This window comes from Rana temporaria, chromosome 9 (assembly GCF_905171775.1).
Source record: "Rana temporaria chromosome 9, aRanTem1.1, whole genome shotgun sequence".
Taxonomy (NCBI): domain Eukaryota; kingdom Metazoa; phylum Chordata; class Amphibia; order Anura; family Ranidae; genus Rana; species Rana temporaria.
Window position 1 is genome coordinate 41123547 of NC_053497.1, and position 17613 is coordinate 41141159.

Here is a 17613-nt window from a genome sequence, read left to right on the forward strand (position 1 = left end):
GGAGTGTTGATTGCTGCTATCAACAAGCTGCTAGCAGGCTTCCCTTTTTAAAGCTTGTTGAAAGCTTGCTGAAGCCTGGAGCAGCTTGTTTAAAGCAGCAATCTACTCTCCCATTAGGATCTGTGTTTAAAGCGGAGGTTCACCCAAATTTTTCAAAGCCAGCAGCTACAAATACTGCAGCTGCCGACTTTTAAAATGGACACTTACCCACGATGTTGTCAGCCGAGGCCGAGCAATCGCTCGACTCTCGGCTGGCCCCGCCGCCATCCTCGGTGAGGGAATCAGAAAGTGAAGCATTGCGGCTTTACAGCCCGGTTCCCTACTACGCATGCGCGAGCCGCGCGGTGCACCGTCACTGGTCCCCACTGTCTCCTGGGACCAGTGTGTTTCCCAGAAGACAGCAGGGGGGTGACACAAAGGGGCTTGACTCCGGCTGCAGTCTATTCCCGGAGGTGGGTGCAAATACCTGTATTATACAGGTATCTGCACCCCCCTCCCCCTGAAAGGTGCCAAATGTGACACCGGAAGGGGGGAGGGTTCCGAAAAAAAATTTTTGCACTTATTAAATAGCTATAACAAAACATGTTCAATGGCGTATATGTTCAAGACCAAAATGGAGTAAATAAGAGAAGTTCATTGTTAGGGTTTATATGCTCTTTAATTATTGCTATAGGTGTCACTGTTACTCTGTTTTTCCTTTACAGTTCTCAATCTCACATGTTAGTATTAATCAGATGCACAATCAACACACAAGGGTGACTTACTGTATTTTAATATTATTCCACACTTTTTTTCAAATAACAATAATTAATAATATAACAGATCTATAGGAACAATCTTCTCTCTTAGCAACCATTTGAGGCAGCAGACACACAGACTAACAACAACACTATACAATGTTACACAATAACAAAGTCAAGTACACAGGGACACATTTAAATTTTTAAAGGAACGGGGGTGACAAGCCCTCATCCACTTGGAATGGACTATGACTCTTTATAAAATAAGTTAAACTGGTTTTAAAAATATACATGAAAAAATACATCCAGATTTACATGGCTCTGCTTAGGTGGTTTAAACAATTTTGTGACAGCTCCTGTGGGCTAAAGAGCGACAGGCTGGGTAGGCGAAAAGAAATCATCCACCGTTATTACGTTATTATGGCATCAGTAACATCACCTCCCAAACTTCAAACAGACATGTTATGTATGGTCCACCCGCAACACGTCAATACAGTGTTGCCACAATTTGTAAGCGAGGAAATAGGCATAGCAGATTAGAATTTATTCGGTGGACATAACAGAATTTTGCTACTTGTAGCTTTTCAAAATCCCAAAGATCTAGATCCTTTCTAGAAAGTTTGGTAACATTTAGCAAATCTTCAACAGTTGTCAATTTAAACACTGATGACTAATGAGAGGACAGTGGAGGAGTTGGTGTTGTTCATTTTTGTACACAATGCATAGTCAAAGGCAAAATCCAAAACTGGACTCAGCTGTATGGTACGACAGAAAGTTCTTTTTACCCTCAACCGAAGTGCTTTCATATCCCAGATCTGACGACACCCATCAACATCGGAGAAAATTTGATATAGAATTGGAGAAGTGGACGTTTTTTTTTCTAAGCACAACATTTCAGCATGTCCTTCTACCAAGAAATAGACACTGACGTTTTGAAGTTGATGTGTTTTGTTATCTACCCACTGCTGGACTTCAGCCTTGCCATTGAATCTAGTTGATTAAGATTCGTGAACATCAAGCTTTGGAGTCTTCAACTTGATTCACAAGACCTGGAATTTCCATGAACTTTGGTCCTTATAATCAAGACAGTCAGTGGCATTGAAATTAAGCTTCCAAGAGGAAGTTTGGTCTTTGTAGTCTAAGCAATCCACCGATGTGAAGCCAAGGCTGGAAGTTCCATATCCCTGGGCAGAGAGAGATGCCGGGGACTGGCTGAGATGACTACCCATGGTGGAAGTGGCAATAGGACTCAGCGTGGCACCTGGAGCTGAGAGCTGTGGGTGCATGGGAGATAAGTAAGAGCTGCAGTCCAGGCCTGTGAAATAAGATGACGATCCACCATAGCTCTGAGTATAGGCTGGGGCTTGACTGTATGTCATAGGATATCCAGCTGATCTTTGCATACAATTAGTGCTGACTGCAGAAAGAGGATCTGGAATTGGTGAGATGGAGGCTGGACTCCAGATAGAGACTGTGGCACTAGCTGTGGAGCATGGAGTCACTGCTGTGCCAGGTGGAGGTGGACTATATTGGCCATTGGTGCTGGCTTCTGAGTTAGTCTCTCTTGCTGGGGAAGTTTTCTTCTTGGCAGGACGAGGTTTGGCCTGTCCACTGCTTTGCTGCTGCTGTTGGCGACATTTGGCCCGTCTGTTCTTAAACCAAACCTACAAGTTGAAAAGTAAAATGTAACCATGAACAACTATGATTAACAGATTAGATATAATATACAGTATGTTTCCTTGAAAAATTTCATAAATGGATATAGATTACTTTAAACCCATGGAAACAACTCAAGTACCACAAACAATTTCCAAGCCAATGACTCATTCTACAGGTTTGGCTTTACTACCTCAGAACTTGTTAGTGGTACGTGGGTCAGGGAATGACTCCCTCCATGAGCCTAGTCACAGTGTGGGTTTACATCAGACCTTTTATATGAAAGTCTTTCTCAACTAATAGTTTATGAAATCCAAACAAAGACTGTATAAAGCCAGGGGCGTGACTATAAGCTATAGGGCCCTAGAGCAAAGTCTAAACAAGGCCTTATGAATATTTTATGGGAAAAACTTGTAACCATTTAACAAAAAAATATATACCAGTATATGATTTCTGTTTAAAAAAATATATATATATATATATTTAAAGCATTGTAATGATGAAAATAATTTCTAAAGAATCCTGCAAAAATTATCTACAAGAAGAAAACTTCCACAGTCAGAAATTGACTGGGAAATAACAGAAACGAAAGGATGTGGAGAACAGGCAATAGGGTTGATTTACTAAAGGCAACTAGACTGTGCACTTTGCAAAGTGCAGTTGCACTCTACCAGAGCAGTTGCTCCTGAGCTTAGTAAATGAGTAGAAGCTCTGCTGACTTTCATCATCCAATGCATTTTATTTATTTTTTCCTTGCATGTGATTGCGTATTCTTTGCAACGTGAACAGTCTATTTGCCTTTAGTAAATCAACCCAAATATCTACTTTGTTTCATAAAAAGTAATGTGTATGCACACAACTGGTAAATAAAAGGGAGTTGAAATTATGTAAGGGGCCTGGGGTACTTGCACCTTCCGCACACTGTGTAATAATTACACCACTGCATAACCCGGCAGGGCCTCATAACATTTTCTTATCATTCATTACATAAGCCATGAAAAAAAGATGAGCATAAAAATCTCAACAATTTTATATTTTTATAATAAAGGGGGAGCAAGCATGCATGAGAACAACTAGTCTCCAATGACAATTGTGGGTTGTACTACCTATTTTTTTGTACCACTATGTTTTATGCTTATTTATTTTCATTTTATAACACACTTTTTTTCCTTAAAGAAAAGGCTATAAGACGGTATTATTCATTTTAAGAGCAGATTTTTTATTTTATTTAATGCAACTTAAAAACCAACATCTGATTAACTTGATTAGCAGCATCACGTTTGTTGAACTTTTTCTTAAAATAAGGGTCTTAATATTTTATTTTTAAAATCAGTCACGGCACATGCCGCGTACACATGATCAGAAATTCCAACAAGAAAACCGTAAAATTTGGGCGCAAACTTGTGTTGCATACACACAGTCACACAAAACTCTGAAGCCTCGTACACACGACCGAGGAACTCGACGGGCGAAACACATCGTTTTCCTCGTCAAGTTCCTTGTTAGGCTGTCGAGGAACTCGACAAGGCAAGTTTCTCCATTCCCTTTGAGGAAATAGAGAACTTGCTCTCTTTTTGGCTCGTCGAGTTTCTCGACAGTTTCCTCGACGAAAATGTACACACGACCGGTTTCCTCGGCAAAAAAATATCTCCCAGCAAGTTACTTGCTGGCTTTTGACGAGAAACTCGGTCGTGTGTACGAGGCTTCACCGTCAAGAACGTGGTGATGTACAACACTATGACGAGCCGAGAAAAATGAAGTTCAATGATTCAGAGCACGTGTCGAATTGATTCCGAGCATGCGTTTTTTTGCGGGTCGGAATTGCATACATCTATGCAGCAGTTCAATTTCTTGCCATGTGTGGCAGTTGCAGGGGCATCAAAACTGGCATATCAAAGATAATAATATAAGCTATTGACTTCTTACCTGCACTCTTGATTCTGGCAGATTTATCTTTAAGGCCACCTCCTCCCTCATGAATATGTCGGGGTATCGGGTTTTAGCAAATAAGGCTTCCAGAATATCAAGCTGTGCCCTGGTGAAAGTCGTTCTTTCTCTTCTTTGTTTCCTTGGAGTGTCTGAGATTGGTTAAAAAGGAAAGAGTTTAGATACAGAAATGCAATATTTTAATAAACAATACCTAACAGAGTTACTCAATTAAGTCAGTTTATGCGTTTTAAATCATCATGAACTGTGTGTGCTACCTAAGGATATATTAACTATATTTAAACAAAGTACAATGCAGATGAACTGAATATCCAGTCTAGAATTACATTTTTCTCTAATGCTTTCTACAGTACATAGGTAACTAGATGATGTAGGAAAGAAATATATCAAAAGTTTTGCTTTTGGCCCATTTATTTTTATTTTTTTAATCAAAAAGGTTTTTATTTAGCTTAACACATCCGGTTACAACGTGTGTTCTGGCCTATTATTAGAGATAATGGGGTTGAGTTACTAAAACTGAACAGTGCAAAAATCTGGTGCAGCTGTGCATGGTAGCCAATCAGCTTCTAACTGCAACTTGTTCAATTAACCTTTGACAATCCGATCTGGAAGCTGATTGGTTTCTATGCAGATCTGCACCAGATTATCCTCTCTCATGTTTTAATAAATCAACCACAATGTGTAACACAGTTCTGAATTATTCCTAAATAGCAGTCAATACATATCTTTAGAACTAAAAATCAAAATGAATGTAACAGGATAAAGAACCCCCCGTTCAGCAGACTATTCATATTTAAATTAACATTCCACAATAAAAAAATTGAAAAAATAAAAAAAAGTAAAAATAAAAATAAAAATTGAGCTACCTGGTTTAAAATTCTTTTTTTCCTTGGGACATTAACATTATTAGTAAACTAATGTTGTTTCTGTCTAAAACTATCCTACGCACATTCATCTATATAACACAACGCTGTTGTGAATAAACATCTCACAAGTACTTGTAATTGTTGACATTTTATAATAATTTTATAATACAATTTAATACCATTTAATTTAATACAATAATTTTATTTAAAATGATTCTTCACTAAGACTTGAAGAGAAAAACAACACAGGAAAAAATAACAACACAAAAATAATAGCATACAAAACTAAGGTATAGTACTTACTTGGGTACCCCACTGCCGAATGCAGTAGATCCATTCCTGTTCCAGCTAGTGTTAGCCCATTCACTGCGTAGTGTGGTTGTTTAATGTAGGACATCATTTTAAAGCTTGAGTGTTAGGAGGCCTTAGTAGATGAAAAACTGTTAGCTCCTTGTTCAGACTCCTCGGCTTCACCAAGATCTTAAAGCAGTTAGCAAATCTCCTTTTGATTCTTCTGAAAAAATACAGACACCAGAGATGATGCTTAATTTCCCATGTAAAAGGTCCACAAAGTAGGAATCCTTATTCAGTGTTCTCCAAAACTATATCCTATGTCCAAGAAGTCTTCTGAGCCTACTGAGGACAGGTAAGATCAATGTTTGCTTTAAAAGCTCCCCCTCCAGACCACTAACTAATTAAATCAAAGAGTGTCTGGAAATCTCCACCCACTCACCACCTCCCCCGTTACTCCCAAGTACACTTCCCCCTCCATTTTGGGTGGAGACTTTACAAGAACTTGAGGTGGAGTAACATTTTAAGGTAATAATGTGGATTTTAACAGAAAAAAAAGTGTTTTGTCGTCTTTAGGGTACCGTACTAGTACTTGTAATGAATATTTGTTCTATATATCTAGATATAGATATATAAATATATCTATATCTAGATATCTATCTATCCATCTATTTATATATATATATAAAATGATACCTGGGAGAGATTTATTCAAACGTATTTATTAGGAATACCATGCTAAATCGACATTATCAGAAGATAAATAAAGTTGTTCGACTTTTTTCTGTGTAGTGGAGTTAAGGCTCACTGGGCTTAAAAAAAAAAGTCTGTTCTCTTGGGCATTTTTTTGTACAAAATCTAGACGAGTTTCGGAGAGTTTTAATTTTTTTCTGTCACTGAGCTCCAATCAGAAACTTTTTCCTGCTTCTAAACGTTGAGCTCAAAATATACCTGTAAACGCCTAATGTGCATGGACCCATAGGATAACATTGAGCTGCTTCTACAGGCAAAACTCCTGTAGAAGCAACATTTTTTTTATGCGAGTGTGCACGGAGCCTTAATGTTTAAACTGAAGAGTTTTCTGTTTTTCTGGAGATAATGAGACTTTAATAGGGGAATTTCTATTGTCCTTAATGCATTTTAAGGTTTTATAGTGTAAAATGGCCAAAGTCTGAAGCCACAGTCCCAGCCATTGATAGTCAAATGCCCCTCCTTACAGTATGTTCACCAGGGGGGTAATGACATAAGACAATGGTTCCACATAGTGATCTGGGAGATACAAAAGGATTTATTTAACATGGGGAAAATGGGTGAGGTGTCCCCAGCTAATATCCTATTACACCTTTTTGTTTGGGTGTCAATTGCAATCACTGAGGGTGTGTTAATACTGTGCTAATTGGGTAAACAGAGATAGGGGGATTTGTTAGCCTACTTCTCCAGAATCACATCTGGTTGAGAATATTCTGAATTATTCGCTTTACCCCCTTCAGGCTGTAGCCCCTTGGGGCAAGAGTGGGGGATGTAGCACTTTCAGCCAAATGAGGAGCGCTGTATACAAGCACAAGTTAATAGGACTGCAATAAACTACTCAGCAGCAATGATACTAAGTAATTGGCTCAACATCTTCTCAATTACCGGCATTTGAGGGTATTCCCTAATGGGACCTGTAATAACACCACCTCTCTGCTCAGGGTATCTTTATTCTTATGTAACTTTATTTTTCCCACAGGTATCTAAAAAATTAGAAAAATGCACATTAATGAGCAATTGAGCAATTGTAACGTCTGAATTTATATGAAGCCATGATATGATTATAGTTGACTATATTAATGTTGGTTTTGCTTTCTTACAAAGTTATTTCTGGTCTCATATCATAAAGCTATAACACAAGGAGAAGTATCTTCATTTCAGCCATGTGAATGTAATTGGACTCAACTGCCACTATTTTGGAAATAAGTATCCTTTTCCTGGTGTGTTAGCTTTGTGAATTAATGGAATGGTGGATGTGCTGGATACAGTGTTATTATTATTATTATACAGTATTTATATAGCACCAACAGTTTACACAGTGCTTTATAATATAAAAGGGAGACAATACAGTTACAATACAATAAAATCCAATAGGCTCAGAAGAGCTTACAATCTAATAGTATTAAAGATCATTACAAAATACATTTATTGGGTTAAGAACAAAATTTTGTGATTTCACATTTAGTATTGACCCTTTCTTGATTAGTATGATTTATGACTTATATGACTCTTAAGAAAAAAGAGGAGGTGGTCACCATCTCGAAAAAAATCACTGTATTGGCCACATCCCTAAAATACTGAACAAAAAAGAGTACTCCCCCTGAAGTGGGACTTTAATAGGCCAAACACTGATATATATAAAAGATGTTTATTGAAAAAAATCATATACATGGTAACAAATGTATGTAAAAATTGTATATGACTATTAAGATTGAAAGCTCTAAGAAGCAGGGCCCCGTGGTTCCTCCGGTATTGAATTGTATTGTAACTGTACTGTCTGCCCTCATTTTATAAAGTGCTACGCAAACTGTCGGCGCTTTATAAATCCTGTATAATCATAATAATAACTCTGTATAGCAAGTTTAATGCTGTAAAAGAGGGGAATCTCTCTCTCTATGTTTATGATGTATGCCTTTCTGGTACAGGTAGCTTGAGATGCTATGTATTGTATGATTGGATTTCTGTGTGAAGCAATCCTTTATATTTTTGTCTATCCTTACAGAAACATTTTTACAGATGTAATTATGATACTTAAAAAAATTTAAAGAAAGGACCTTAAAGTTTACATACCTAGTTATTCTCCCGATAAAACTAGTCCTGATATATAGAAGGAATTATTGGTTGAGAAACTCCCAAAATACTTGCCTATTAGACAAAGTAGGCTACTGATTCAGCCAATATTGGTCAATCAATTTAGAACAAATGGAACTTTAGATTAAGTACTTTTCACTAATTAAACTGTACTTTCCAACATTGAATTTAAAATACAATCTGAAAATATCTTTCTTTTGTTATCACAGATCACTTTGATCCATCAGTTTCACATCACCAAACAATCAAAATGATCCAATTTGCACTGAGTACCACTTACAATCCATTCCTTCTGACACTTCCTCCATGTCTGGCACATGCTCTACCAGTGGTCTTATAATCAACAGTTTTGGTGTCCTTGATTATCCATTTAAAACCTTCTTTTTTTATTTATTGTTCTTTTCTTAAGTTATATGTTCAGTTGTATTGTTGGTTTCATCTCCTGAAATGCTAGTTTCGTTTGAGGTGTGACTAAGTGTGCCACTATACTATGATGTGGATACCCCGAGCTCTCATTTTTTACCTTTTTTCTCTTATCTGCTATTGAAAACGTAATTAGAAAATTATAGCAAAATAATGCTTTCAATTAAAAAAAAGAGTTGTTCTAGCTGAACAACTTTTTTTGCTATATTTATGCCGCGTACACACGATCTGAATATTGTACGAAATATGTCGTCCGAGGAAGAATCGTCCGATAATCGGATCGTTAGTACAGGGCTGGACGAGCCGATCATTTCAGTTCATCCGATATTATTTTATCGGACATGCACGAAAACTTTCCTCGTACGATACCAGATCGTACGATTTTCGTTTGGTCAGTACAGTTGTCGTCCGAAAATACAACACAAATACATTACAACACATGACATCACTCGATTTTTTTTTTTGTCATACGAGAATTTTCGTGACTTTAGTAACCTATTCAATTTCTACTTGCAAAAAGTAATTGAAAAAAGTCGGACGATTTGTCGGATCGTGTGTACGTGGCATAAGTCTATTCCACAACATTATTTTATTGGGTGCCTCTTCACATTATAAAGCTAGACTCCTCTGATCATAAGGGCAATACATATATTATAAAACATTTTATGTATGTGATAGTTTTCTTAAATTCATTTTTTTTCAGGTTTAATTATTTGATAGTCTGTTTAGATTTTATGTGTATTTACTTTTGTCTGTATATGACAATTTCTTTTATTAATTTTTATTTTATACCAATGGTTATATGAGTAATATTTATTAGTTCTTATTATTACAATTGTTATCTATATGAAGAAATCGTTTGTAGAAATTATTTTTGTACTTATGTATTTCTGCAATAAACATAATATAAAATAAAAAAAAAGTTAAAACTCCACCTTGAAAATTCATAAAAATAAACTACAATCGTTTTTGGAATTAAGGTACACATTTATGCTTTCTATATATCTACTTAAATAGTTTTTGTAATATTTTATTAATTAGATTCGCTACTTTTCAATTTTTGTAACTTATGCTTTTCTATTGCCTGTCTTCACTCAAATTTGGTTTTCAGAGATTGTCCTGCCACTCGTTGTGCAATAATATCACATGAAAGGCAATCACTGCAGGTATACCCATCCCATTCCACATATCTACTTGATTAGTGTGTAGTTTGCTCCCCATTTAGTTCAGGTAATGTGCATTGAGATTTGCGTACACGGTCATTAACACCTACCCTTAGCTAATTACTTCCCACTGTAAATTGTCATTGTGCTAGAGAATTTGATAGAGATCTGTGTAATGGGGCCAGACAGTTATTATCCATTGCCTGAGTCACTCATCATCAATATAATGACAGGTGCTGTAAAATGTTGCTTTTAATGGTTGTTGGTACACAATTTATTATAATGACTGAAGTCAAACACAATTTAGGTTTTATAGTACTTACTATGAATATTTGTCAAAGGGCTTTATAATTAGTTTTACCTTTTTAATGCTGATTATTATTTTTTTTGCCAAATTACTTATACTGTTTTTTTTTATTTTGATAGTTTATGAAACTCTTTTGTGCAATCCCATATTACATTTTTTATTATTTTTAATCTATCTATCTATCTATCTATCTATCTATCTATCTATCTATCTATCTATCTATCTATCTATCTATCTATCTATCTATCTATCTATCTATCTCATTATAATGTTTTATTAGGGAAGATGGCATACTGTATTTCCCCATGCTCTAGCTAAAAGGTACATTTTAAAACTAAAGGTGCAATACATTACTTCAGTTTGACACTTTTTTCAAAACCTGGCTAAATTCAGCTTCTTCGGCAATGCATTGTTTCAAGTCTACCTAGATCATACCAATATACTGAGCTAAAAAGCATTTAGAAAAAATACTGCATGAAACACTTTTACATAGTTAAAATGCAGTTAGTGCACACCAAAAATAAATAAATAGCTAAGCATTTGTGTGTACTGTGCATGCACACTAATTTAATTGAGCTCTTGTTGTTATTGTAAGTCATCACTTAGCATCAGAACACGCTCCGCAAGTCATCCAGCAGAGCACTATCTTTGCAGAAGATTAACATGGAAGTCTCTAGGAGGAGTAGTAGTCAAATGACAGACAAAAGACCATCCCCAATTATTAGTGCTAAACAGTTTGACCCTGAATAATTGACCCATCCCCAGCTGCTACAGCAACAATCTTATGCTTGTATTGCATGCCTGTTGATGGGGTTTTAGGCATTTTTGAATAGCTTAATTAGAATAAAGATGATAGATAGATAGTCTAGTCAATCCAATCTAGTGATAAGCACTTTTAACAAGCAGTTTCCTTCCACTAACAACTACAAAAAGGTTTTGGTGATGTTTTGCTATAGCCTAGTACACACAATGAGATTATCGTACGAATGATCGTCCATTTATTTAATTTTTTTGCATGCTAGTCTCCATATTAAATGGGAATAGGTTACTAAAGTACGAAAATTCTCAAAGGAGATAAAAAAGAAAATCAGAAGTGCTTTAATGTATTTGTATTGTATTTTTGGACGTAAACTGTACTGATTAAATGAAAATCGTACGATCTGGTATCGTACGAGAATTTTTTTGGTGATTGTCCCTGCAGAAGATTTCAGACGACAGCTGTGTACTAACAATCAGATTATCGTCCAATCGTCCAATCTAGTGATAAGCACTTTTTTCACAAGCAGTTTCCTTCCACTGACAATTACAAAAGGGTTTTCGGTAATGTTTTGCTATAGCCTAGTACACACCATGACATTATCGGAAGAATGATCGTCCGTTTTTTTTTTTTTTTTTGCATGCTAGTCTCCATATCAAATGCAAATAGGTTATGAAATGATGATAATGAAAATTCTCAAAGGAAAGAAATAAAATTCAGAAGTACTGTAATGTATTTGTATTGTATTTTCGGATGAAAATTGTACTGATTGAATGAAAATCGTACAATCTGATATCGTATGAGAAAATGTTTAATGTTGTCCCTCCAGAAAATTCCAGACGACAGCTGTGTACTGACAATGAATTTTTCATCTGAATTTTTTGTCTGGTTTTTGCATCGTGTGTACGAGACTTAGATATTAATATTGTAAAAATCATACGATCTGGTATCGTACGAGAATTTTTTTTGTGTTTGTCACTTTGTAAAATGTCCGACGACAGCTGTGTACTAACAATGCATTTTTCATCCGAATTTTTCGCATTGTGTATACAAGACTTAAATATACATTTTTTTTAGTAGTAGAACTGCTTTTTTAAAGTTTTATCTGTGGACAGATATATTTACCTACCTTATGCAAATTACTCCCAGTCAGTCTAACCATCAGTTGCGTTCTCTGCAATAAAACACAATAAAGACAGTCAGGATTAAAAAACTATAGCACAAGTACCAGGAAATCTCAGTACCATTGTGACCCACTCAATAGAGCCAGAAGTATGACTGTCACCTGCACTGTGTGGTCCTTGCAGGGTTAATAGGCTGAGTAATACAGATCACATTGGGATTAAAACAAAGGCATAAAGGAGACTTGTCTTGGGAGTTGGTTAACCCTCCATTTGTCTCACACTGCAGGAGGTGAATGGGGATTGACTCTACAGCAGTTATGGACTGGAGCTTGTATGTTTTGTGCCAGCGCACACAAGTTTCCAGTACTAGTGTATAGCTGTCAGTAGATAAACACAATTTAAGAACAACGAGACACTTGTAAGATATGTTTTTGACTCCGGACATGCATTGCCCTGTGTTTCTGAGAGGTGTTTCTAATACAAAGTAAAGTACTGGATTAACTTTGCACCATTAGCACGAAAAGTGGGGAACCATCTTTAATTCTCCTTTTTCAACCTATTTGATTTTTTATTATAAACCAGTATATTTTATAATGGTGTGTGTATTCTACTTACACCAAGACTGATCCTCAATCACACAGATAATTCTGATATTGGGTTCTGGTGTCTAGATATGTATGGTACATCTTTTAATTAACAAGTCTCTCCATAAAGAAAATGGGGGTATATATATATATATATATATATATATATATATATATGCATTGCATTTTGTTTTTACAAGCTTGCAGCCATTTTTTATTGAACTTGAAACTGGGCCAGGGAACAGACAACTGTGCTTAAATATTCATAGTGATGAATGTGTTCCAATGTTTTTGCAAGACTTTTTTAAGAGCACTTTATAGATATAGATGCTTAAGTAGATGTCTCTATTTTATTACATCATCTTTCAACGTCACCCAATTTTAAAATCCTTAATTTAAAAAAAAATGAATCGGATCACTGTTATTTTTGTAACTTCTCATACACAGTGATCTGCAAAGAAAATTAAGTGTTGTCCTAAATCTGATAATTATTGAAGTATATATGAACTACCGCCACCCCCAACTTTTACACCTGATTGTTATCCGCTTAGATATGGTTTTAGGGATCAAACATCCAATTACACAGTAACTTGATTTGTTATCACATATGCTTTAATTTGTGTTCAAGCGCAGCAGAAGATCTGGCAGGGTTCCCGGTAACTATATTTTACAGATTTGGTCATTTTATGCTGGGACGTATCATCGGGCATTTAGAAACTGAGTCAGGAAAGTTTCTTTGCAAGGGTAGTTAATATACAAAGGACTAATCCAGGGTGTGAATAGGACCATGAAACCAGAGGTAGCATCCTTCTATTTAAGGATACGCTGTCTTGATTATAAGCCAATGTACAATGTGGCGCATTCCATACTTTTCCTTTTCTCAATATAAGTGGAAAGTATTGGTCCCTGCTTGCAGTTGTAAATCTCTGGGTGCAAACCTCAGTGTGCTTCTGGCGCTTGGGAGTCCTTGTTAATTTCCCCAAGGGTTGGCTCAAAAATTTCCCTTCGTGGCCAGAGCACTGCATCAGCTCTTTAGAAGCAAGAGTGCGATTGGACCAGTTATGGCCGCTATAAAGCTGCAAAGGACCATATAAGCATGGCAGAGTTTCTGCTTCTCTCTATCTACAGTAGTTATAGATTGCCAGTTCCTGTTTTTCATTTTTCTGAGTCATCTTAAGGTTGCCTATACACATGACAATCTTTTAGAAACTTGTGGTCAACAAAGGCAATTGAACAACCCAACCTACCGCTTCCATGCCAGTTCGTTAAAACTATAAGTTGGGAGTTGATTACTTTAATGCAATTTTTTTTTTTTGGGGTAAGAGTGATTAAAAACAGAAAATTGCCATATGTGTATAGGCAGCATTAGACTGCATCTAAAAGGAATTACTCCTTCTCAAGTAAAGTTCATGCAGTCTTTATTGCCCTCACTTTGTATCTCCCATTTGTCAATGGTAACAACAGAACTAAGATGCAAAATTATTGCATAGCTAAAACCAGAAGACAAGACCTCATTTTATGCATAGGAAGGGGAATGAAGCTTGGAAATGTAATATGACCTACAGAACCTGGACTATACATTTCCTAGATATTGTATATTTTATTGTTTTTATAATTTATATCCACATTTTACAGCATAAGCTTCTTAGTGGCACATTTTCTTTTTTTAGTTCTCCAAATTACTGCAGGATACAGTACATGCACACATTTAATAGACTTCAAGTATTTTTAAGTATTCAATGCCACCAATTGCCAACATTCAAATACTGCTTGCTGCCAAATGAATAAAGTGAGGCCACGATACATGGTAACTTGAACTGACTATGGAACATTCACATTGACCAGAATTTCTCTTTATAATTCATAAAATATTTGAATATTTGCCTTTTGGCACAGTAGATAATTCAAGAGCTTGTGTATGTGCACAAAAGCAAGGCACGTCCTAAATAGTGTAGTAAATTACTTTTCTGCTGTTCCGGCTCATAGTATGAAATTTAAAGTATGGAAAAAATAAATAAAAAAATTTAAGTGAGCCTTGGGTATTACCATTGCTTCAGAAAATATGTGCAGCAGAACTCACAGCAAAACAATAACTCCTTATCTGTATCTTATCATGTTAAATTCAATGCTTTTTCTGATCTCCAATCAGTCCTGTGACTCATCAAAACCATAAAGTGAACAATCTGCCCTTTTCGATGTCTCATTTCAAGATCACCCGATAAAGCAATACAAAAACATCAACATTTGTCACTTACATACAAGACTAAACAACTTGCTCGTGGCACATACGAAATAGGTCTAAGTGAGAGAATAATAATGTCTTCAATGATCAAGGTGAGGGAAGAGAAAGTGTCAGGTTTTCTGAGACAGACATTCCCATAGTGGGAGGGTGTTTTAATGACAGATCTGGTACCACAGGCGGTTTTTGCTTTTAAAAGAGACACCACATCCTTTGTGGGAAACATGTCAGGGCTTTGGCAAGTATGAATTAAAAAAAAAAAATCCTCATAAAACTCTGACGTTAGGAAGGGACAAGTTGGAACGGTGAAAATAATTATTTTGTCGGCAATTTACAACTAGCGTAATAGCGTGTATATACTATGCAAGCATGTATAGGTGTTATGTGCGCATTCAGGTGTTTGTGGATATGAATATTGTTTATCTGTGTGTGTATATATATATATATATATATATATATATATATATATATATATATATATATATATTGAATAAATACTTATACAAATAAATAAAATAAATGTCTTTTTGTTTGTTTTTCAATTCTAGTCCCGAAAAGTAGTGTGTGGAAAAAGTGATTATCTATCTATCTATCTATCTATCTATCTATCTATCTATCTATCTATCTATCTATCTATCTATCTCCCTGCCTTGATAGTCTCCGTTTGTGCCTAGCTTCAGCATCTCTCTTGTTCTGTCTGTTCAGTTGTATTCAAGTTCTTTGAAGTTCAAGTGATTGTCTTCAAAATATGTTGCAGGACTTCTCAGAATAATGCTGGTGTGAAAAAAGAGATGTATCTGGATAAAGAGACCCTTGTGCAGTGTTTATTTCCCGAGCTGTTGACCCCAACATAAAGAAGTTAATCTAGATCAGAGGAGCAGAGCTGCATTATCGGGGTAAGGACTTTAAATCATTAGTCATAATTTTATCAGGATGGCTAAACCTCTCTATTTTAAATCTGGATCAGATATCCTGCGGATAGAAAACTGGAAGAGGAATGAGATTCGGAGACTTACCTCGGAGCAGAGCGGACGGGCAGCAAGGAACACAGGTAGCGAAGGGTGTCTTGCTCGGGATGTCACTGAAGGAAGCTGCAAGATGAGGACATCAGTTTGAAATAAGGATCATGAAAGATAGTTGGGTGACCATCTTTAAGCCGGACGGGTTGTGATGTCATGGAGCATTGTATGAATTTCACTGGTTAATATGAGGCGTGTGGCAGTGGGTGGACTGGTGAGGGGGAGGGCGAGAGGTCTACCATGGAGGTGACATTGCTAGCTTGCCCACCCTGGCTCGTGTGCGCTGTGTGTTGACTTAATCCTGAGATGACATGCCGGGACCAATTAGTGTTTATCTCCCTAGACGGGATGCTGACACGTAGGCTCCCTTCTGGGGCCTTGGGCAGATGTCCCCATGGACAGATCTGGTCCCTTTTCTGGTAGGACGTTTGGGACAGCTGGTGGTTACTTAGAGCTGGTGGGCATCCATATGGCCTAATAGTTGTCAGTATAGCATATTTTGTATTGTCTGGAAGCAGTATTGCATTGATCTTCTCTTTTATAACCCCTCTGGATATATAAAGATGTCTGGCGCTGTTCCCCCTCAGTCATGTATGGGGTCTACAATTATTGTATCTACATGATTGGACTTTAATATTTGTAGAATTAAATTGCCAGTGGTTTCTATAACTCCCTCATATGCACTCTTGTATTTATCCAATTTCTATGACATGTAACAATAAAATGATGTAGTAATACACTTGAAACTTTTTTCATGTTAGGAAAAACTGGCTAATTTTTACCATGAGTTTATTGGTCCACCAGCGATTTTGCAAATACAGGTAACTGTGCCCATGACAATGTTTCCAATAATTTTCCTCTAATGTGAATTTATTTCAATACATATCAAATGAAGAGAAACTTGAATCTCTTTTTTTTCCTTGCATGCTGTTAATGTAAAAAAAAAAAAAGTTTAAGGTGTATCTAAAGCAAAAAAAAAGGTTTTACATTTGGGAAGTAGATCGTCTCTCAGGTTTTTAATGCTTTTAGTTTTCACAGGGACTAAAATCACAGAATAATCCAAAACCTTTTTACCAAAAATTTGCTTAATTAATGACTAAATCAATAAATCACAACAATAAATCACAAACCCTGAAAAAAATCAAAACTCTTAAGCCGTGTACACACGATCGGTTTGTCCAATGAAAACAGACTGATGGACTGTTTTCATAGAACAAACCGATCGTCTGTGGGTCCCATCGGTCTTTTTTCCATTGGTGAAAAAAAATAGAACATGTTTTACATTTTTCCTATGGATAAAAAAACGATAGAAAAATCCGATCGTCTGTGTGGAACTCCATAGGAGAAAAATCTACGCATGCTCAGAATCAAGTCGACGCATGCTCAAAAGCATTGAACTTTTTTCGGCTCGTCGTAGTGTTGTACGTTACCGCGTTTTGGCACGGTGAGATTTTTGACTGATGGTGTGTAGGCAAGACTGATGAAAGTCAGCTTTATCGGTTATCCAACGAAAAAATCCATCGGATTAGATTCCATCAGATATCCGATTGTGTGTACAAGGCTTTAAGTTTTCACTAGAACAGCAATAAAGAAAAAATCTTCCAATGGGGACACTTGTTCTGGTGACAACTTTTGTTTGGAAAGATCCCCCTCACT

General features: G+C 36.3%; 1 protein-coding gene across 2 annotated transcripts; it reads right to left on the reverse strand.

Annotated features, from left to right (window-relative positions):
- Positions 1–639: 639 nt before the first annotated feature.
- On the reverse strand, positions 640–16191 carry CRX (cone-rod homeobox). 2 transcript variants are annotated; one of them, XM_040323269.1, is made up of 5 exons: positions 15955–16191; positions 12121–12165; positions 5513–5723; positions 4323–4474; positions 640–2404 (listed from the first exon to the last, which is right to left on the reverse strand). In XM_040323269.1, exons 3-5 carry the CDS (start codon positions 5607–5609, stop codon positions 1781–1783), a joined length of 873 nt encoding a protein of 290 aa, XP_040179203.1. In that variant the 5' UTR covers positions 5610–5723; positions 12121–12165; positions 15955–16191; the 3' UTR covers positions 640–1780. The 2 variants fall into 2 exon arrangements, with proteins under 2 accessions (XP_040179203.1, XP_040179204.1); XM_040323270.1 differs by lacking the exon at positions 15955–16191 and adding an exon at positions 14955–15293.
- Between the last annotated feature and the right edge of the window lie 1422 nt (positions 16192–17613).

What these genes read in the sequence shown, in the direction of transcription:
- CRX (XM_040323269.1), bottom strand. Translation starts at nt 5,609, where the DNA reads ATGATGTCCTACATTAAACAACCACACTACGCAGTGAATGGGCTAACA. An exon ending in TTCGGCAGTGGGGTACCCAA is followed by an intron (nt 4,475 to 5,512) that starts GTAAGTACTATA and finishes AACCAATCTCAG; the next exon opens with ACACTCCAAGGAAACAAAGA. An exon ending in TGCCAGAATCAAGAGTGCAG is followed by an intron (nt 2,405 to 4,322) that starts GTAAGAAGTCAA and finishes TTCAACTTGTAG; the next exon opens with GTTTGGTTTAAGAACAGACG.